Source organism: Carya illinoinensis, chromosome 1, assembly GCF_018687715.1.
Source record: "Carya illinoinensis cultivar Pawnee chromosome 1, C.illinoinensisPawnee_v1, whole genome shotgun sequence".
Taxonomy (NCBI): Eukaryota; Viridiplantae; Streptophyta; class Magnoliopsida; order Fagales; family Juglandaceae; genus Carya; species Carya illinoinensis.
In genome coordinates, this window is record NC_056752.1 from 32,805,335 (window position 1) to 32,826,176 (window position 20,842).

The 20,842-nt window shown below is 37.1% G+C and overlaps 3 protein-coding genes across 7 annotated transcripts; 2 read left to right on the forward strand and 1 right to left on the reverse strand.

Moving 5' to 3' along the window:
- Positions 1–2,245: 2,245 nt before the first annotated feature.
- On the reverse strand, positions 2,246–4,070 carry LOC122315450 (phloretin 4'-O-glucosyltransferase-like). Its single transcript, XM_043131347.1, has one exon. It carries the CDS (start codon positions 3,836–3,838, stop codon positions 2,432–2,434), a length of 1,407 nt encoding a protein of 468 aa, XP_042987281.1. The 5' UTR covers positions 3,839–4,070; the 3' UTR covers positions 2,246–2,431.
- Positions 4,071–9,082: 5,012 nt separating this feature from the next.
- Positions 9,083–9,502, forward strand: LOC122289799 (uncharacterized mitochondrial protein AtMg01250-like). The gene has a single exon (XM_043097129.1). The coding sequence runs from the start codon at positions 9,083–9,085 to the stop codon at positions 9,500–9,502; it is 420 nt and encodes a 139-aa protein (XP_042953063.1).
- A 2,902-nt stretch (positions 9,503–12,404) lies between these two features.
- Positions 12,405–20,082, forward strand: LOC122315468 (programmed cell death protein 2). 5 transcript variants are annotated; one of them, XM_043131404.1, is made up of 12 exons: positions 12,407–12,517; positions 12,595–12,635; positions 12,737–13,076; positions 13,171–13,254; positions 13,547–13,677; positions 13,816–13,913; positions 16,447–16,535; positions 17,144–17,255; positions 17,960–18,114; positions 18,232–18,302; positions 19,111–19,225; positions 19,719–20,082. In XM_043131404.1, the coding sequence occupies exons 3-12, from the start codon at positions 12,822–12,824 to the stop codon at positions 19,884–19,886; spliced, it is 1,278 nt and encodes a 425-aa protein (XP_042987338.1). In that variant the 5' UTR covers positions 12,407–12,517; positions 12,595–12,635; positions 12,737–12,821; the 3' UTR covers positions 19,887–20,082. The 5 variants fall into 5 exon arrangements, with proteins under 5 accessions (XP_042987345.1, XP_042987338.1, XP_042987330.1 ...); XM_043131396.1 differs by having other exon boundaries at positions 12,418–12,517; positions 12,715–13,076; XM_043131411.1 differs by having other exon boundaries at positions 12,405–12,517; positions 12,595–13,076.
- The last annotated feature ends 760 nt before the right edge of the window (positions 20,083–20,842 follow it).

The window sequence follows — 20,842 nt, forward strand, 5'->3', positions numbered from 1 at the left end:
GGGTTTAAATTCTCCATCCATAGACTTGAGTTTGGCGTTCTTGGGTAAGTTTTCAAATTGATTGCGGGTTCAAAGGATTCTCTTCCCGCGGGTTCATATCACAATTCTTCAAAGCTGTCGATGGATCTCGACTGCAACGCTCCAAACTACCCTCTGGCCATTCCCTTCAAAGTTAAAGGGAACGCCTTATATGTGATTTCTTTAGGGAATCTGTGGAGTGTCATGTGAGCTCTGAAGGTTTCTAAGTGCTTCATTGGATCAATCCGTCATACATGTCTATAGCTAGGACTTTGAATTTTAGTGGTAGGGGTACTACCATGATTTCTGCATTGTATGACGAATTAGTGCTAGTCTGCAATTGATCCACTGAAGAAGTTGTCCCTATTTTCTTGGCCATCTCTTTGTATTTGTCCATCAAGCTGCGCAGGTCATGGTGCAGTTTCCTTGTTTCCTCATTTTCTAGAAGAGGTCAACCAGTTCCAGTGCTATGTGCTTCCATCACCACCATGTTTGTTTGGCTGGACGTTGTATCCTCCCCTAATGGCCCCTTTTTTGCCTTAAGGGTCTTATTTTCCTTCCGCAATGAGTCTACTTCAGTAGTGAGTTTTGTTTTTTTTTTGTTTTTTTTTTTACTATTTCCTCTATTTCGCGAGCCTTGCCTCCATGTTTCGCAATGTCACTTCATGGTGTTTGGTCGCCTTAGATTGAATGGTGGTGGACATGTGAAAAGCACTTTGGTTTTAGGACAAATAGAGAAATCCCATAGACGACGCCAACTGATATGAACGTGTTTCACAGCTTCACACACATGATCACCTGCACCTAAAGAGTTGTGTCGCTTTGGGGTTCTAGGGGACTCCTTTGATGCCTCAGTTAGTGACCACAATAAGAATCTCATTTTCTAGACCAATGAATGAGATCATCTTCACATACCTGGGTAATATGTATATATAAAGCCGATGAGATTTATGTTGCCATGTGATAGCGGTCTTATCTGATATTTGAAATTCAAGTCTCAGGATGGAGAGCTTAGCTAAATTCCAATGATCAAATAGCTCTCGTTACCCAAAAGACTCTTAATCAGTTATTCTTTCAGTGATTGGGATGGATTGGACTCTTAAGGTATTGGGTTATTGCCCTGCGCTGTAACCCAGGCCGTAAAGTGGCACAATAGGCTTAAGAGTGGTATCAAGCCCCTTCCATTTATTTTGATGGGCCATTATTGTTTTATCATGTCAGTAAGCTTATCTAACCTTTCATTGATATTCTACAGGGCTTCCTCGTGTGAATCAACTTGTCGCTGTGAAGTGCCTTGCTGTTGCCGTAAATGGGTTCCCTCTACTATGAGGACCTAGGCTCTTGATACCAACTTATTAGCTACCACAACGAGCTCTGCTACTGGTGTGAATTAGAATTGAAGGAATAATGTAAAAACAGAACTATTCAATCTGGGATTTAGAATTTTAGAGAATACTGTCATAATTTCATTGAAAAATAATTGGAATGATTCGAGATATCCTTTCCTCCATGAAAGTCTGCAAATTACAGGTTTCCAGAACAATTCCTATTGTTTTCCACTATTCTTCCTTATATTCAGCTCTGACAAGATTCTAACAAAATAAAAGAAAAGAAAATTAAACTGACAGCAGGTGTACAACCCACTGTCACAAGATAAGAGTGCTATGGTTTACATAGACAAAAGCGTTTTGAGAATTATACGAGGTTTGAGGGTAGAGATGAGAATTTTGAGTTGAGATGAAAGTTTAAAATATTATTATTGTTTTGGAATTTGAAAAAGTTGTATTGAGATTTGAAAAAGTTAAATTGTTTATTATATTTTGTGTGAAAATTTAAAAAAATTGTAATGATGATATGAGAATTTTGAGTTTGAGTTAAGATTTTTGGATTACCAAACCTGCCCGCAAATCTCACTAGATGCCTCCCTTTAGTGATGCGCATCGTTTTGGCTACGTGCAATAAGCACCGTTTTGAGTAAGGGTGTAAAAAATAATCGGAAAATTGGACTGGACTGCCCCGAAATGGTGGACCTTAGTTCCAAAACTGGTCAATACTGGTCTAGTTGAGTTCTATACTTTTTAGGATCGGATTGACCGATTCATTATATTATATATTTTAAAATTAAGTTTTTAAATATTATATATAATAATAAAAATTAAGATAATATTATTATAATTTATAACATAAAATTTTAATCTTAAACATGAAAATTTATTTGAGAACATGCTTTAATCATAATATATATATATATATATATTAATAACACTGTACAATACAAACATAAACACAACACAATTCCTTCTGAAACTAAATCCAGAGAAAAAGGAGAAGAAAAAAGAAAAGAAAACGAGATACCGAAATATTAGAATCTAAAGCAAATGTCTTCATAAGCAAACATACATACGTAATCTTTTTAATAACAACATCCTCCAATCTCCTCCACAAAAGCTTGAAGATTTTTGTATGAAGACCCACCTTCCTTGGCAGCTTCCCTAGCCAAATCCTTCCATTTCTTAGCATTCCTTCTCAATTTTTCCCCTTGCTCCCCAACTCCAGCTACCAATTCCAAGCACCTCTTGATCTCATCACCTTCTACAATGCCATCCTTGTTTGCTATCACCCTCAAGCCTGTTTCCCACACATCTTCAATTAGTTTTGCGTTTGTTACTTGATCCGTCCACTGTGGGAAAGCAACCACTGGCACCCCAGAGACCAAACTCTCCAAGCTCGAATTCCATCCACAATGTGTCACAAAGCATGCCAATGAAGGATGTGACAGAACCTCCACTTGAGAACACCATGGCACTATCATTCCCTTTTGCTCCAATTCCTCTCTGCAACTTAATCTCTCTTCTTCTTTCTCTTCCTCTCCATTTTCCTTGACTCTTATGACCCACAAGAAGGGACGGCCGCAATCCAACAATCCGCGTGCCATTTCCTCCATCTGCTGCTTTGCTAACACCGACAAGCTCCCAAACGAGATGTAAATAACAGATGAGTTAGGCTTGGAGTTCAGCCATTCGATGTAGTACTCCTTGGAGTCTTGGAAAAGATCTCCGCCAAAAGCTTTATCGGATGGATCCTTTTCGTCCAAAAAGGATGATGGAATTATCAGCGGTCCAACTGCAGTAAGATTAAATTTTTCGATCACTCTCAAGGCTTCGGGCTCTAATGCATCAAAGGTATTGACAAGCACTCTCGGGTTGCTTTCTTTTTCGAGTGTTTCGAGGTGCTCTTGAACTGATGGGAGTGCAAAAGTATGCGTATTTAAATCAAGGAGAAAGGAGGGAAGATCACGACCATAGAGCAACGGCAGTCCCGGTAATTGTAACGAGTATGAGGGATTAATGCCCTTTTTCCTGATGTCGTCTCCATAGCCATTGAAGTAGTAGTAGTGTATGTCAAAAACCGTGGCAGGTTGAGTCCAGAGAAGTGCTGACGGCAGGTGAAGTTCGCGGGCCACTTTCCCCGCCCAAGGCAGGAGAAGAGTGTAAACTAAGAACTGAAAGGGGCGGCCCTCGTTTGCGCTGGACACGATGAGATCGGTGAGAGTTTTGGAGCCACTACGCTTGATCGCGGGAATGTAGTCCTCTAGATCATCAATACCAGGCTTAAACCCATCGTCGTAGCCATCGGAGAAGGGGGCGAAGGACAAACCTTGAGGAGTAGAGTTTTTGGTCATGCGACGGTAGGCAGAGATGCTGGTGGCGAGGGTGACATGCGCCCCCAAGCGAATGAGGCGCTTGGCAAACTGGAGGGCAGGGTTGATATGGCCCTGCGCAGGGAATATTACGAGGAGTATATGGCGGTACTTCTCCATGGTGGTGGGCGGTGGAGCTTAAGGGCGAGGTGTTTGTGTTTGATAGTACTACTGCAGTCTGGTGACTAGATAGGCCAGGTCTGTGAAGCTGGACATGCAATTAAGCAGTCATGTGGGCAGGCTTTAATAGAAGATTGGGATCGGGGTTGTGACGTTTGTAGTGACGTTTTGGAAAAAGCTAGAAGATTGAGGTTTGCAATTTGCTGTCGAATGATGGTAGCGCTGGTGGCTCCCGCTGGTGCCACCGCTTGGTTTAAAAGCCAACGGTGGCTCCAGCGAGAGTTATCAGCGGTGGCTAAAGTACTTTCTTTTACTATTTGGGGAAGAGGAAAAGGACAAGTTCACTGGCAATTGAGTTGTATATATTAATTGAGTTTTGCTACTCATAAGTCTCACATACTACATACTTTATTTTTTTTATTTTTTTTAGATTTATTCTTTTTAAATTAATTTAATTTTTTTACTTATTATCTATATACTAAATATTTAGTAAAATAAATAATTAAAAAAATATTTAGTTTGTGATGTATGAACGAACTTATATTTAAAATTTTTCATGGCCTACTTCTCTTGCTCATCAAGCTTAGATGCCATTTCCACATAAAAACTTTTCGACTACTCCTGAGGCGCTCATCCATAATGTACAAATTAAATTATGTACTTTTCATGATTAAGTATCAAATTAAATTATAAATATACATATAGTTGATGTAATTGTAAAATATGAAAATTAATATTATTATTAAAAAAATAATATTATTATTATTTTGATAAATTCAATAACTAATTTAATGTAAGGTTATGGATAAGAAGATTTTAAATTTATAGAAAATATATATTTTAACCATTAAATTTTAAATATATTTTTGATGAAGGCAATATAAATGCTTTAAGCTACAATATTTTTGAGAAATAAAAGAGTCATACTAGAGAAAAGTGACTCTAGATCTCCTCAAATCATTTTTAAAAAATTGATTGTCTAAAGTTGATGGTATAGATATAAATCACGGATTGCAACTTTGAGACTTGTGCCTCCTTTCAATGGGTTCTAGCTACCAAACTACCCTCTAGTATCCCTTTCGCAAAGGGTAGATGACCGTATTATAATAAAGCAACATTAATTTTTTACCACAATAAAGCTTTCATTGTATAGTCTAATTTGTTACCACAATAAACCGACTCAATGTTTTTCACATTAAGATTTAGAGATACTTGGCTAATAACCATTTGTACCATGCCATGACCTACCATTTATGATTGTTAATTCAATAGAAAGGAAATAAACACTTTTCATCTTATAGTGGTTATTGATTTCTCATTACTCGGCACTTTGGCTTTCCCACCATGTAACCCTTCTATCATGGAAAGATTATTCATCTTATCATAGCTATTGTGTGAAGACGGCGCCCTTCAAAGGAAGGAGCTCCCCTTGGATGGGCTAGTCAAGATTGTGTAAAAAATTCGAAATCACAAGTGCAAAGGAAAAATCCTAACAGACGAACAAGACAATCAAAACCTCTAGCGAGCAAGCCTAAGGTAAGCATGACCTTGGGCGAGCAATGGTTCAGGTAAATGAAAGATAGTTTAAGGAAAGGCCTAGGCGATCAACGGACAACTTGTTTCATTAACGAATGCGGACGGAGGTCCTTCTGTCTCTGCCCCTTTTGAAGGAGTAGAACTGTAAGGTTGAGTTTCTTTACTCTTGGATGCAAAGAACTATGTCTCTCGGTTAGTAGCTGAGAGTGTGTGGCATTTTCTCTTATGTTTCCTCTGTTCTGCTTTCTTTTTACTTGGATCAATCCTCTCATAAACATTGGACCTCAACAATAGCACCAAAAGGAAGACTTAGATGGGGTAGTGTATCCTACAAGGTCCCAAAACTATACTCTACTCCTATCCAGCAGACTCTAAGTAGTTTCCAACGTAACATGATGGAAGAAGATCTGTCAAAACTTTGGGAAGGTCTCAACCTAACTGAGGAAGAAGAAGATCTTGTCAAGATCTCAGACCAGGACATCTAGGCTGCGGTTCAAAGAGGCACCAACTGCTTACTGGCAAAAGTCATCACCGATAGAAGCTTGAGCAAGGAGGCATTTCGGACAATCATGCAACAGGTATGGAGAGTGGAGGGAGAGATGACATTCACGGACTTAGGAAACAATAGCTTCATTTTGGAGTTTAGCAAGCTCATAGACAAGGAAAAAATCCTCCTAGGAAGGCCTTGGACCTTTGACAGGAACCTCATTGGCATACAGAACATTGATAGCAGCCTACCACCCAGTGGAATAACCTTCTCCCATGAACCCTTTTGGGTTCAACTCCATAACATTCCCTTCACAGGGATGATAGGAGAATACGGCAAGTTGATTGCTTCAGCTATAGGGAATGTCCTCAAGGTGGAGGTGGATAAAGAGGGCCAAGGATGGGGGCAATGTCTTCGAGTTTTAGTGGAGGTTGACCTTACTAAACCTCTGGTTGGAGGAAGGTGGGTGCAAGTAGGGGAGAAGAAAGTATGGACTGCTTTCAAGTATGAGCAGCTCCAGAACTTTTGCTTTAGTTGTGGTACCATCATGCACAAAGGCAAGAACTGCACCTATCAGAGAAACCAAGGAAACCAAATGTCCCAATATGGACCTTGGTTGCGAGCTAGCACAGCAAAGAATGCACCAGTGTTCACCAAAACCTATGGAGGAAGCTCTCCTCCAAGAAGCTAGCATCACAAGGACAGAAACCAGCCACGGCAGGGAAGGGTGGCGACACCATGCCAGGCAGAACTGTACCTGAGGAAAGAGGCAGAAGCTATGTCAGTCAACTCAGAGGGAGACATGTATGCTGGTGCAAGTCTCAAAGGAGAATGTCCCTGCAAAGCTGATCTTCCAGAGCAAAAGTCAACAAAGTACGCATACAGGTGACCCTCCTCTCTCCCCTACAGTAGCTAAAAGACACATTACCCCTTTAGTTGGAACTTGTAAACCTGCCTCACACACAGTGTCAAATTCAAAGCCTTCCCCCTATGGATTAACTGCAGATGTTGACATTTCAAAAAAAAAAAACTACAGATGTTGACATGATCCAAAGTACCATAGGGACAGAAGTCAGTGGCAAGGCCATACTACCCAATCCCCTCACCAAAAATCCGAGAAGACATGAAAAAGATATCCCTTCCCTCCAACCCCCTACTGAATATCCAATAATGACCAAGAAGGCCACTTGGAAAAAAAAAACTCGAGCCTCATCCCCACCTAACCCAGACAAGCCTGTTGCACCACTTGAAACCACCAGGAAAAGAACCAGCAATAAAATCCTGGAAGACATCTCCAATGTTCAAGGTCCTAAAAGAATTAAACATGAAACCCCATGAGCTCCACCAAGAAAACAAGGATGTTATCCAAACCTCAAAGGCAGTAGCTGCAAGACAGCCCTGCCAGAACCAATGAACTTTATCAGTTGGAACTGTCGAGGGCTTGGGAACCTTCGAACAGTCAACTTCCTTAACTTCCTAGTTAAGGACAAGAGCCATTCCATGGTATTTCTCATGGAAACCAAATGTGATAGAACAAGAGTGGAAGAAGTTAGCAAAATTTTAAAATTTGATGCATGCCTGGCTGTTGAGAGTAGAGGCTCTAGTGGGGGTATTGCTCTTATGTGGAAAATCAAAGAAAATGTTGTCATCTATAACTATTCTAGGTGGCGCATTAATGCTCAAGTCTCTAATAACATCAATACACAATCCTGGCTCTTCACTGGTTTTTATGGACACCCTGTGACTTCTAAGAGGACTAGTAGTTGGGAATTCTTAAAATCTCTCAAGCCCACTAACTCATCCCCATGGTTCTGTTGTGGAGACTTCAATGAAATTACATGTCAGAATGAGAAGATGGGTGGTCCCCCTAGGCCGTACAAGCAAATGGAGACCTTTAGGAATGCACTGGACTGGTGCTCTCTAAACCAAGTGATGACTGTTGGACCTAAATATATTTGGACAAATAATAGACGTGGCCAAAACTTTACAAAAGAACTTCTAGATCGAGCTCTAGCCAATCCCATTTGGCTGCAATTATTTAAAGAAGCCTCTTGCTCAATCTCCCCTGCAGTAAAATCAGATCATTCACCCTTGCACATCTCATTAGGTGATCAAAGGAACCAAAACAAAATCCTCTCTAAACCTTTTAGATTTGATGCAGCCTGGTCTTTAAAGGAAGGTTGTGCTACTATCATAAAGGAGGCATGGAGGAAAGTTGTCCCAGGTGTGAATAATACCTCAGTGACAACAAAAAAGTTAAGTATATGCAGTTTGGCCCTTAAAAGGTGGAATAAAACTGTTAACAGAACCTCACCTGTTGAGATCAAGGAGAAAATGAAGAGGCTTAGTGATTTACAAGAAGAGGACAGAGGTGACCAAATGGACTCTATTCTAAAATTGCAAAATGAGATTGAAAGGCACCTAGTGGAGGAAGACTTGAAATGGAAGCAAAGGGCTAAGCAACACTAGCTGAAAGTGGGAGACAAAAGCACAAGGTTTTATCATCTACATGCCACTCAAAGGAGAAAAACAAACAGAATCTCTCAAATCATAGATGAAAGGGGATTACCTGTCAATGAAAAGCAGCACATAGGATCCATTTTCTCTACCTTTTTTCAAAACCTTTTCACAACCTCTAACCCCTCTGGTATTGCAGATTGCCTAGAGGAAATGCCTCAGAAGGTAACTCATGTAATGAATGAGTACTTGGGAAGGGAGTACACAGAAGTGGAAATAAAGAAACTTGTTTTACAGGTGAATGGTCTAGGTTCTCCAGGTCCAGATGGTTATCCAGCCTCTTTCTACCAAACAAACTGGGATCTAGTTGGGAGAGAAGTCAGCAATTATGCTCTTAACATTCTAAACAAAGGTGGGCCTATAGAGGGGGTTAATGACACGTACATCACCCTAATCCCAAAAATCAAAGAATCAAAGAGAGTTACTAATTTTAGGCCTATTAGTCTCTGCAATGTGCTATACAAGATTGTAGCCAAAGTGATCTCAAATAGACTTAAAACAGTTTTGCCAAACATTATTTCCCCAAGTCAAAGTGCTTTGGTTCCAAGTAGGATTATTACAGACAACATAGTGGTGGCATATGAAGTCTTACACACAATGACAACCAGAATGCAAGGCAAAGCAGGCTACATGGCTTTCAAGCTTGACATGAGTAAGACATATGATCGAGTGGAGTGAGAATTCTTAACCTCAGTCATGGCCAAATGGAAAACAACTTGATAGATCTGATAACAAGATGCATCTCCTCAGTTTTCTACTCAATACTGCTCAATGGTGAACCTCAACCCTTTTTCAAGCCTACCCGAGGTCTGAGGAAAGGGGATCCCCTATCCCCTTACCTTTTCATCCTGTGTGCTGAAGCTCTATCATGGTCACTCCACAAGGCAAAGAAGAAAGTGGCTATTTCTAGTGTTCCCATGGGAAAAGGTCCTACCCAGATCAGTCACCTTTTCTTTGCTGATGACAGCTTAATTTTCTGCAAGGCCAATTCCCTTGAATGGAGTAGGCTGATGGAGATCCTAAACCAATACGAATGTGCCTCTGGACAAGTGCTGAACAAGGAAAAGTCCTCTATTTACTTCAGCAAGAATACACCAGATGAAAACAAGAGGACAATACTATAGATAGATGGGGTTAAGGCCACAGGTACCTTTGAAAGATATCTTGGCCTCCCTGCCATGGTGGGCAAGAAGAAAAATGCTGCTTTCCATGGACTTATTGACAGAATATGGGCTAGAGTAACAAACTGGAAGACAAATTGCTTCTCAGTAGCTGGTAAAGAGGTACTTATCAAATTTGTCTTGCAAGCCATTCCCACCTATACCATGGGCATATTTCTTCTTCCTAAAACCATTACAGACAGGTTGAACAAACTACTAAGAAAATTCTGGTGGGGTTTCAATGAGGATCGTACCAAAATCCAATAGATCAAGTGGGACAGACTTAGCAAACCCAATGATCAGGGTGGACTAGGCTTCAGGAATTTCAGGAGTTTCAACTTGGCTTCCCTAGCTAAGTAGGGCTGGCAAGTCCTCATATGACCTAACTCTCTCCCTGCCCAAATACTAAAACAAAAATACTTTGCCAATGGAGAGTTCTTAGATGAAAAAATTGGGGCTAAGACCCTCTCTAGTTTGGAGAAGCCTCAAAGCTGGAATGAGTCTTTCGAAAAAAGGACTCCAATGGAGAATTGGCAATGGCTTCAAAGTCAGAATATAGGAGGACAGGTGGCTGCCCAGACCTCACTTCCTCATCCCATGCCAAGACAGTAATGCAGAACCAGGAATAGCTCAGGTGTCTGATTTGGTAGATCATGAACTTAGGAGATGGAATGGCAACTTACTAAGCAAGCTATTCCCACAGGAAGTGGTGGACATCATTAGGTCAATCCCTATTAGTTTGGGCAATAGAGAGGATCGATTGGGATGGGGAGGCACTCCTAATGGCAAATTTACTGTTAAAAGTGCATACTATCCACATAGGGAACTACAAACCAATTTAGAAGATGTCACCTCCTGTAACTCGTCTCAAGAAGGCTCTTGGAAAACAATGTGGAAGATGGAAGTTCCTAATGGAGTCAGAATGTTCCTATGGAGGGCCTGCAATGAAGCATTACCCACACTCAGTAATCTGCTTAGAAGGAAGATTTGTGAGTCCTCCCTGTGCCCAATATGTCAACTGGAGGAAGAGACATTAGGCCATGTCTTGTAGACCTGTGAAGCAGCTAGAGATGTTTGGGGGCAAGCAAGTAGACAGGTATAGAAATTGGCTCTAAATGAGACTGAGTTCAAGGAGATCTGGTACAAAATGACAAAAAGACTACCTAAACATGAATTGGATGAAGCTGGTATGATAGCTCGCCAAATATGGACTAGGAGAAATGACTTCATTCATGACAAGGGATTTAGGCACCCAAACTCTGTCATCTATAAAGCTATTAGTGACGTGAGTCTTTTTTAGGCAACCAAAACACACAACCTCAAGGAAATCCCCACCAGAAACACTGAGGCTGCAAAATGGAAGAAACCTGCAGAGGAAAAATACAAGCTCAACTGGGATGCCTCTCTCAATGACTCAAGAGGACTAATAGGCATTGGAGCTATAATCCAAGATAGCAATGGGAGAGTTCTTGGCACACTCAGAGCTAGACGTAACATGAAGCTATCACCCTTTACATTAGAAACATATGCTCTAATGGTTGCAGTCCTATTTAGTAAAGAAGTTGGATTCAGTGAGATTTATCTAGAGGGCGACTCCCTTCAAGTGGTGGAGAAGTTGAAGAAATCAGCTGAGGATTGGAGTCCAGGAGGCCTAATGATTGAAGGCATAAAGATTGTTCTTCGATCCTTTGTTTTATGGACTATTTGTCACACTAGAAGGGATGCTAATATGGCAGCTCACATTCTAGCCAATGATGTCCTTTTAAGTGAAGTTGATCACTATGATATAGAGGAGACCCCTAATTGTATCAAGCAAATAGTTATTTCTGATGCTATGTAATCTGTTTGCTTATATAATAAAGTTCTTCTCATTTAAAAATATATATATATATTTTATGGCCTAATAAATTCTTAATATATTCTTTTTGATAAATATATTAGGAAATTATTAATACTAATATACATTATTATATAATGTATATTAATTACAATTTACATTTTATGGCCTAATACTAATAGTCTAAAACTATATTACTATTAGTAAGTAATATATTTTAAGTCTATATATAAATTACTATATAAATCACTATACCAAATAATTATATATGAAATAATGATATAGTAATACTAATATTATCATTATCAATGATATAATTATAATAAATTAAAATCATTATAACAAATATTAATATATAGTTATTCTAATCACTATAACTAATACTAATATATATAGTAATAATATTAAAACCGAAAAATCAGACCAAATTGAATCGAAACCAGTAAAACTGGAGGCAAATGTTTAGAAGAGTAATCGGTGCATAATCAGTTTTAAAAAATGTAAAATCAATGCATATTGGTTCGGTACTAAATTTTGTTCAAAACCAAACTGGTTATAGCCCTAGTTTCGAGTTTGGCACTTCAAGTCAACAACTCCAGCTCGATCATCAATTCCACACAAGCTCCACCGTTTGAGCATTACCATTGGTTTATCAAAGTTATATCTAAAATTTAGCTAAAAGTATATATTTTTAATAACAAAATTTTTATATACATTCATTTTTATATACTATTTATATATTTTATTAATGTGATTGACTGATCAATTTTTTTAAATATAAAATAACTGTTTTGATCAATTACATCAGTAAAATATGTGAAAAGTACGTAAAAGTGACTTTATAATTTACTTTTTTCATAACTTTAAAGCCATTCAAATCATAACTTTATGTTAGATTAGTTAAAATAATAATATAATATTATTTTTTAATAATAATTCCTATTTTTATTTTTTTATTATGATATTCTAACCCTCCGTAATTAATAATTTAATTTAGGAAATGTCAACTACTCCAGCAAAGTTAAGAGATATAAAGTCAAAAATTTGAATTCACAGTTCCAGTGCTGGGTTCTTCTTACTCTCTTCCGCCGCCCCTCTTCTCCTTCGTTGGGAACCCTAACTTAACGCCAGTCGCCACGTCGGTAAGTACTCCGGAACCGCCCGTATCTCTCTATCTCGCGCGCTCTCGCTCTAACCCTCGGTCGGCATCTCCATTTAGGACCTCTCCGGTGACCATCGAAGGCCTCCGGACGCCACCAAGTTACGTATCAGTTCCTCTCTCTCTTTTTTCGTCCCGGGATATATTCTCTCTCTCACTCTCGGTCTCTCCCTCCCTCAGACGTTCTCTTTTCTCTCCACAGTGAGTGCCGCCGTCCTCGCACCCCAAGCACGTTGTCATTCCATTACATCCTAAGACTCTCTGAGATCATTAAAAGTGAAGCTGAAATGGATGAGGTACAGGATGGTACTGAGAAATGTGTCTTTTTGGGAATGCAAAAGGGCCTCCGAATCTCCTCACTTGATGGCGACGACGGAGAAGAAGAAGAACCGCCACCACAGCAGCAGCTAGAAGTATTTGCTGCATATGAAGAAGACGAAGAAGAAGAAGAAGATTTCGTGATTTTAGGTTTTCTTGAGAAGCCTAAGAATCGCTGGTCCCTTCTCCGTCAAATGTTTCCTAGCAAGGCTGGAGGCGTACCTGTACTTATCAATATTTCATTTTATCCGAAAGATTTAGAAATTCTGTTTTTTGTTTACTCTAGAAAGCATTTTTGGGTTGCTTTTGTGATTGTAGGCTTGGTTGGATCCGGTGAATTTACCATCAGGAAAATCTTGTGTCTGTGATATATGCGGAGAACCTTTGCAGTTCCTGCTTCAGGTATATATCTTTTTGAATTCTATAACTACAAGTTCTTGGACTAATGTAGCCCGAATAACAAGGGTTTCATAGGATCATGTGTTAGATAAAATTCTTATTCATTATTCAGGGAAAAAGGAATTTTGATTCATTGTATCCGCGTGAGTATGACTTTGTAATATGGTATCTGGATTTGCGTATATGTATTTACTTCTTAAAATAATCCTTTTTTTCCACGTGAGTATTGTTGGGTTTATAGGTTGAACAGTAGTTGTGATAGTTACCAACTTACCAATAACCGTTGTGTTTCTAGGTTTATGCACCAATTGAGAAAGAATATGCATTTCATCGGTCATTATTTGTTTTCATGTGTTCATCAATGAACTGTCTTCTTCGGGATCAACATGAGCAATGGAAACGCCACCCAGAGAAGCCATCCAGAAGGTATTCTCTATTATACCTGTTATTACTATGTTCTCTAAAATAATGACATGTCGGAATTAATACATTACTGGGAACAAAATGAAATTTTCGCATTCCTAATACTTACATCTTGTTTCTGAATTCAAATGGCTTTTAAAGTGTGAAGGTTTTCCGTTGCCAACTGCATCAATTTAATCCTTTTTACTCAAGCGAGCCCCCGCAACATGATGGGACTGAAAAACCTTCTGAAGCTGGAGGTATCCTTCATAGTTTTCTTTCATTGTCCGGTGATAGCTGTTACTACAAATGTTTTTATGCTCACATTTGCAGAGCCCTTATCTGGGCTTTTTGAGTTGGATACACAATATTTTTGCTCTATATGCCTCAATATCATATTTTAAGTTCCAGGATTTGTGTTAAAAAAAACTAATAAGACTGTGTTTGGATTTGGTGAATTTGGCACTTTTGTTCTAAGCTCCAAATCAAAATTGTGGGTAGGGCTGAGCAAAAATCCGAAAATCCGACTCCGACTCCGCTCCGGCTCCGACAAGTCGGAGTCGGAGGATTTTTCCGGTGGGAAGTCGGAGTCGAACTCCAGGCGGATCCGACTCCGACTCCGCTCCGATCCGACTCCGATACTCCGCCTCCGATTTTGACTCCAACTTCCCACCGACTCCGACTCCGCTAATGTATATATTTTATAAATAATATATGTGTTTTTCTATATATTAATCATATAAATATAAATATGATAACAAGTAATATTAATGTATAAATACTAAAATACTTAATAACATGTAACATTATAATACTAATGTATAATATAACATATAACACTAATATATAAGTAATAAATTTATAATAGCATTTAATACTAATGAATAAAAATTAAAATTGATTATATAGATTTTATATAACTATATCTTATATATTAACATCATTAGTTAAATTCAATAATATACTAGTAATTCACACTAGTTATTAGTTATAAACTTATAGTAAATAAGTTAATAAATATTAATAATTTACTATATACTAATAGACTAATAGTATTAGACTATTAGTATATAGTAAATTACAAATATATATAATAGTATACTGTTAGTTATATATATATATTAAATTAATATCTTTAAGTTATTATCTATTAGTACTAGACTACTAGTGTAACTAGTGTTATCACATATTATTAGTTACTAGTTACTAGACTATAGTAAATAAGTTAATAATTATTACTAATTTACTATATATTAATAGACTAATAGTATTAGTATTAGTATTAGTGTATTTCTAATATATATTATATATATATAATAGTATAGTATTAGTTAATATATATAAATTATAATAGTATACTATTAGTTAATATATATTAAATTAATATCACAATATAATTACATAATTATTAAATATATTCCCTTGGATATAAAAACAATAAAAAAAATTTGTCAAATTTCTAATATATAACTAACTCTCTAAGTTAGTAATAATTAATAAAGTAATAATTAACTAGTGATTTTTTTAGTGAGTTAATTAAATAATACACATTAAATTGTTACTTAATTTTATTTTCTAATGTATTCATTTTGGTTAGATAAATTAGAAATCTCAAATTATATTTAAAAAAAAAATGATATGGAAGCCCAAATTCGATTAGAGTTGCAAATTGTAAAATTGAAATGTTAATTGGGCCAAAGAAAAAAGTCTAAAAAAAAGCCCAATAAAAAAGCCCAACAAAAAGCCCAACTCCGACTCCGCTCCGACAAGTCGGAGTCAGAGTTGGAGCGGAGTGGGGTCTAAGCGGAGTCGGAGTCGGAGGTCGGATTTGGCCTCCGACAAAGTCGGAGTCGGAGTCGGAGTCGGAGTCAGAGGAGGCCAAATCCGACTCCGACTTTGTCGGTGCTCAGCCCTAATTGTGGGGAAGACTTCAAATCTTAATGATGTGATTTAGATTATGGTGCGACACAGTAATATTTTGATTGAATATGATATCTTGGAAGCGCTTCAGAATTCTTTGTTTAGAAGTTAGAAATTCAAATCCTACATTTCCATGCACACATCCTGAGGCAGGAGGGTAGGATTCGTGTCGGCTTGTTGTCTAGGCTTAGTCTCTTTGTTCTGGTTCATTAAAAGAAAACGTCATATTATAAAAGAGAGAAATAACCTTTGCATGAAAATAAGGAGTGTGTTTTCTCAGTACTCTCTGATGCCGCATGCTGTTGCTCAGAATTATCTCACTGTGTTTGATTATTTATTTATTTTTAATATATGTTTTTTTTTTAATATCGGGGAACCTCTCCAAGGCAAGGCTCTTCAAACCCACCCTTGCAGAGTAAACTCCAGTCCCGTGCACCACACCCTTGGAGATTGCGTGTTCTTATGAATTTCCATGTTATAATTCTTTTACATATTATTTTCAATATATGTTATAATTTCCTTGTTCTTATGAATTGTGCATCCTATGTCTGGTTTGTGTAATTTGTAAATGAATATCTTTTTCTTTTAAAGTATGATTTGTAACTATATGATAAATAGAAGGTAGAATGAATTTTGCTTGCAAGGAAACCAATTGTGCTTGTTAACAATATGACATCCACTTGTTTATATTAAATAGATTTTTTAACTTATGAAAAAATTTATCATATTGAATAGATTGGTCTTTATGAAACCACGAAGATTGTGTTCGTGTGGCCTGAAGCTTGTTTGGATATGGTCATGCACATGTTCCTACGTTACATTAATGCACTTGCAAAAGCTCACTTGGTGATCTTTGATGTTTCCTTGTGTTAGCTGCACTTTGTAGTTGGTGTGGTACCTGGAAAGGAGATAAGCTCTGTAGCGGTTGCAGGACTGCTCGTTATTGCTCAGAGAAACACCAAGTAATTCAGTATTTTTCATTTTGGGTTCTTGTTATATGTTTAATGTTCATTTGTTTTCTAAGTACCTATCAAAAAATAAAAAATAAAAAATTGTTTTCTAAGTACCTACAAGCTCTAACTCAAAGTGCCTTCCTTCTAACAACTGGAGGGTGTGGTCCATGAGCTCAATACTCTCTAGCTCTCTCGCTAATCGTCTCTGTGCTAGGGTTCCAAGATGGACTCTGTGGCTTAAGTTTTTGAGGGAGGAAGAACCATAGGGAGGAGGGAGAGGGGAGACTGGAGGTGGAATTAGAAGTGGGGTGGGTGGGAGAGGAGGGAAGGGAAAAGTGATTGGATTTTTTTGCTTTAGCTATTGATTACATGGAATATGCTATCTAAAGCCTTATTATGCCAATTCTGTTAAAAAAGTAATTAACGTTTTCAAGAATTTCCATTAATTCTATTTGATAGAAGAATGATATTGCTACATCTTAACATTGTGAGGACTAGATTGGAACTTCAAGGATAAAATTTGAAACTGGTGTATATCTTAAGGACCAGAAGAATAGTCTAAGTAAAAAAATTGCATCGATTCATAACTTTTCTGAGCTATCCTTTTCTTTTTGCAGGTCATGCATTGGCGTTCTGGTCATAAGACTGATTGTACACGGATTAACAGTTCTTCTCAATCATTTGATGCCCCTAATAAAAATGAAACTACTTCAGCAAATTTTCAAAAAGGTCAGTAAAGTATATGGTTTCTACGATTTATTGACTGGAAATATAGAGTTAAATATATGAGATTGTATGTGTGTGGTATATTTTCTATTGGAATATTAAAAAATTTAGTTGTCTTAGATGACATGAACATGGTGATTTCTTGTGATAAATGTGACGTAGTCTTATACCTTGACATTGCTGATCTAAGACTGATTGTAATTTTTCTGAGCTATCCTTCTTTTTTTGCAGGTATGCATTGACGCTCTGATCATTAGACTGATTGTACACAGATTAACAGTTCTTCTCAATCATTTGATGCCCCTAATAAAAATGAAACTACTTCAGTAAATTTTCAAAAAGGCCAGTAAAGTATATGTTTTCTATGATTGTTTGACTGGAAATATAGACTTAAATATATGAGATTGTGTGTGTGTGGTATATATTTTCTATTGGAATATTAAAAAAAAAAAATCAGTTACATCTTAGTCTTAGATGACATGAGCATGGCGATTTCTTGATCTTGAATAGTAATGAAATAAAGATGTTAATTGGTTAGAGAACATTAGTCACATTCTGGCATCTAGATTTTCGTGTCTACTTTCCTGTGTAGTCTAAGAATTATATTTATTGAAGTATTAACATGCACTGTATTATCAGAGGTATAGTCAATGTCTAAATAAACCTTTTAGAATTCCACATCTGAAAAGTTCTGCTTTTGCAAACAGTTGCAAGCATTACTCTATGGCCAGAATTTGAGATGATAATTGAGAATGAAAGTGAATTCAGCACAGAAATGATTGAGGATAATTCCAGTACCAATTCATTGATCTCTAAGGGCAAAATAGATGGCGCAATGAAGTCGCTGTTGGACACTTTTGAGGTATTTATTATTTGTGCAATTGTAGTTGAAACTTATGTTTACTTGTTTTGGTTCTAGTCTTTACATGCTTGTATCTTTGTCGGGTCTTTACTTGCTTGTACCTTTGTTGGTGAACAGGGTGACGATGAGAAGAAAAGTTGGGCCTCTTTTCAAGAGTGCATAGCCAAGGCCCCTGAACAGGTGTTAAGGTGATTGAAATATCTAATTGAGGATTCAAACTTCCATTTGTAATGCTGCTTGAAATGGACAAGCATTGGCTCTCTCCCTCGACATATTGTCTTTTTTTTTTTTCCCTATAAAAATATATATATATAGTCTGGGGAACAGAAAGAAAAGAAAGAAAGATATCAAGTATCCTTGGTCAGGGAACCTTAATCGACCTCATGGTTTGTGTTTGGCTTACATATAGAGAATGACAAAATAGAAGTAAGGAGGGAGGCGCCTCGCTGCTACCTATTTTTCAGGCCTTGTTACTGTCCAAATAAAAAATGAAAAGTCTTATAACGCTTATGTGATCAAATAAGCATTATTATGGTTATAAGTTTGCTCTAGAAGCCAAGCAACCCGATGTAAAAGCTTAATTTGTTACTTGCTAAAGATGGTAACGTAAAATTCAATTAGATCCAAGTTTAAATAATTTGTTGCTAGATAGATGCTACTTCTGCATCATCTATCAACATCTTATGCAAATGCTTACACTAGTAATCTAATAGAGGCCTAGCTTTAAATGCATGCTAAGTCATGCTGGTCATTGATTTTTGTTAGTGCAAGTCTATATCTATTCGAGGCATGTTACTGATATGGTATCATTTTTAATGGGAATTTATTGTAATTTGGTTGTTAGTTGAGAGTAGACGTACGTGCATTGTCAACTCATCATTTGTCATTTGTCCCCGCTGATCTTTTAATTAAATCCGCTCATACTCTTCTTCCTTGCTGCAATGGTGGATGTATTTTTATCTTTACCTTTTGTATTTTTTTTCTCCAAAATATCAGGTATTGCAGGGATGGTAGTGCAAAACCTCTATGGCCCATGTCAAGTGGCCGGCCATCAAAAGCTGACATTCCGAACTGCAAATACTGTGGTGGTCCTCTGTGTTTTGAGTTTCAGGTATGAACATCTACGCATTGAAAAGGTTTATATATACCATGGTGCTATCATTCACTCTGTTTACTCTCGTTGTGTTTCGGGTTGAGTGAGAGAGTTTGTGTCCTTTTGTGGGGTTGGCTTCTCAGTTGAAAGAAACTTTTTTTATTTATCGGTAAACAAATTTTTATTGATCAAAAGAGAAGGCAATAGCCCAAATATACGGGACATATACAAGAGCAACACCTAGGCCTACTAGTTTAGGGATACAACGAAATCATGGAAGGTCATGCCATGAAAATCTATTACAATTTATCAATGGAGTAAAGTATTGAAAAACAAAGTTCTAAGCTCATCCATTGACCGCTCTTGATCTTCAAAGCTCATCAGTTGAAAGAAACTTGTTTACTGTTTAGTTCTTATATTATATTTATGACCCTTGGAGTTAATGTGAACTTCATTGTATATCCGAGATAGAAACCTTTCATTGATGTTGGTATTATGTTGGTGGCTTCAGATATTACCTCAGCTGCTTTATTACTTTGGTGTGAAGAATGATGTTGACTCTCTTGATTGGGCAACTCTCGTTATATATACTTGTGAAGCCTCTTGTGAGGGATGTCTTGCTTACAAAGAGGAATACACTTGGGTTCAACTCTCTTCACAATCTGCTACTGTACCTTGATGATGGTGTATTTTGACCGATTTACCCCCGTTTATTTCTTTATATTAGCTCTGTTCTTTTACTGAAAAGTTGAGAAGAAAAAAGTGTTCTTATATACTCCGTCAAGCAACAAGATGATCATGTATATCGACATTGAATTTTGTTCGGTATAGAAGGTGAGAATTTTCCACAAAATATATTGGTAACTATTTCTTTCTTATCGATTCTCTTGATAGTGTTCATATGTTTTGGATAATCAATCCACTACCTATTTGTCATCTCTCTTCTAAACGGTATCAGATATTATTGCTTGCAATCCTAGAAACAAGTCTTTGGTTCATTAGAATAAAATTTATAATTTCATTTCCTATTTTATATTTTTGTTTGTTTCTATAACACTTGAGTTTGTTGTTCACTTGGGCAGCTACATCTTATTGTCGTTGAAAAACTAGTTCAGGCAGGCTTGTTGCCAGACTTATGTAAAAAGCACTGTATCCAATTTGCAATCTGCAATCAGGACTCGCGCGGAGTTGATACTGCAGCCGATAAAATATTTATAATTAAATAATCTCGAAGCTTAAAAAGCCTTTCAGCAGAAAAACACTCGTGTAAAATTTCCGTTGTTCCCAAAACAGTACAAGATACTTACAAGACCACTACTAAATTTCTAGTTCTGAGTGATCAGGACTATATATATACTGTTGAATAGGGATGGCAATATATGACACTTATAAGATACGAAATTAGAGAGTTTTAATTTAATATAAATAGATTTGAATTAAAATAGTTTGACTAGATAAGACATGATTAATAAATGAGTTAATTGTAGATTAACTTATAAAACCCGTAATAAACTCGTATAACACAAATAAATTTTATTTTCAGATATTTGTAGTTTTATATATCTTTTTCGCTGTTGAGATGTAGTATATATTAGTATTTGACTATTTAATATCTTAAATTATTGAGTTTCTTCA

Excerpts from the sequence above, each read along its gene's own strand:
- LOC122315450 (XM_043131347.1), bottom strand. The coding sequence starts at position 3,838 with ATGGAGAAGTACCGCCATATACTCCTCGTAATATTCCCTGCGCAGGGC.
- LOC122315468 (XM_043131411.1), top strand. The coding sequence starts at position 12,822 with ATGGATGAGGTACAGGATGGTACTGAGAAATGTGTCTTTTTGGGAATG. Across the intron at positions 13,077-13,170 it reads GCAAGGCTGGAGGCGTACCT|GCTTGGTTGGATCCGGTGAA; the intron begins GTACTTATCAAT and ends TTGTGATTGTAG. Across the intron at positions 13,678-13,815 it reads CCAGAGAAGCCATCCAGAAG|TGTGAAGGTTTTCCGTTGCC; the intron begins GTATTCTCTATT and ends TGGCTTTTAAAG.
- LOC122289799 (XM_043097129.1), top strand. The coding sequence starts at position 9,083 with ATGGAAAACAACTTGATAGATCTGATAACAAGATGCATCTCCTCAGTT.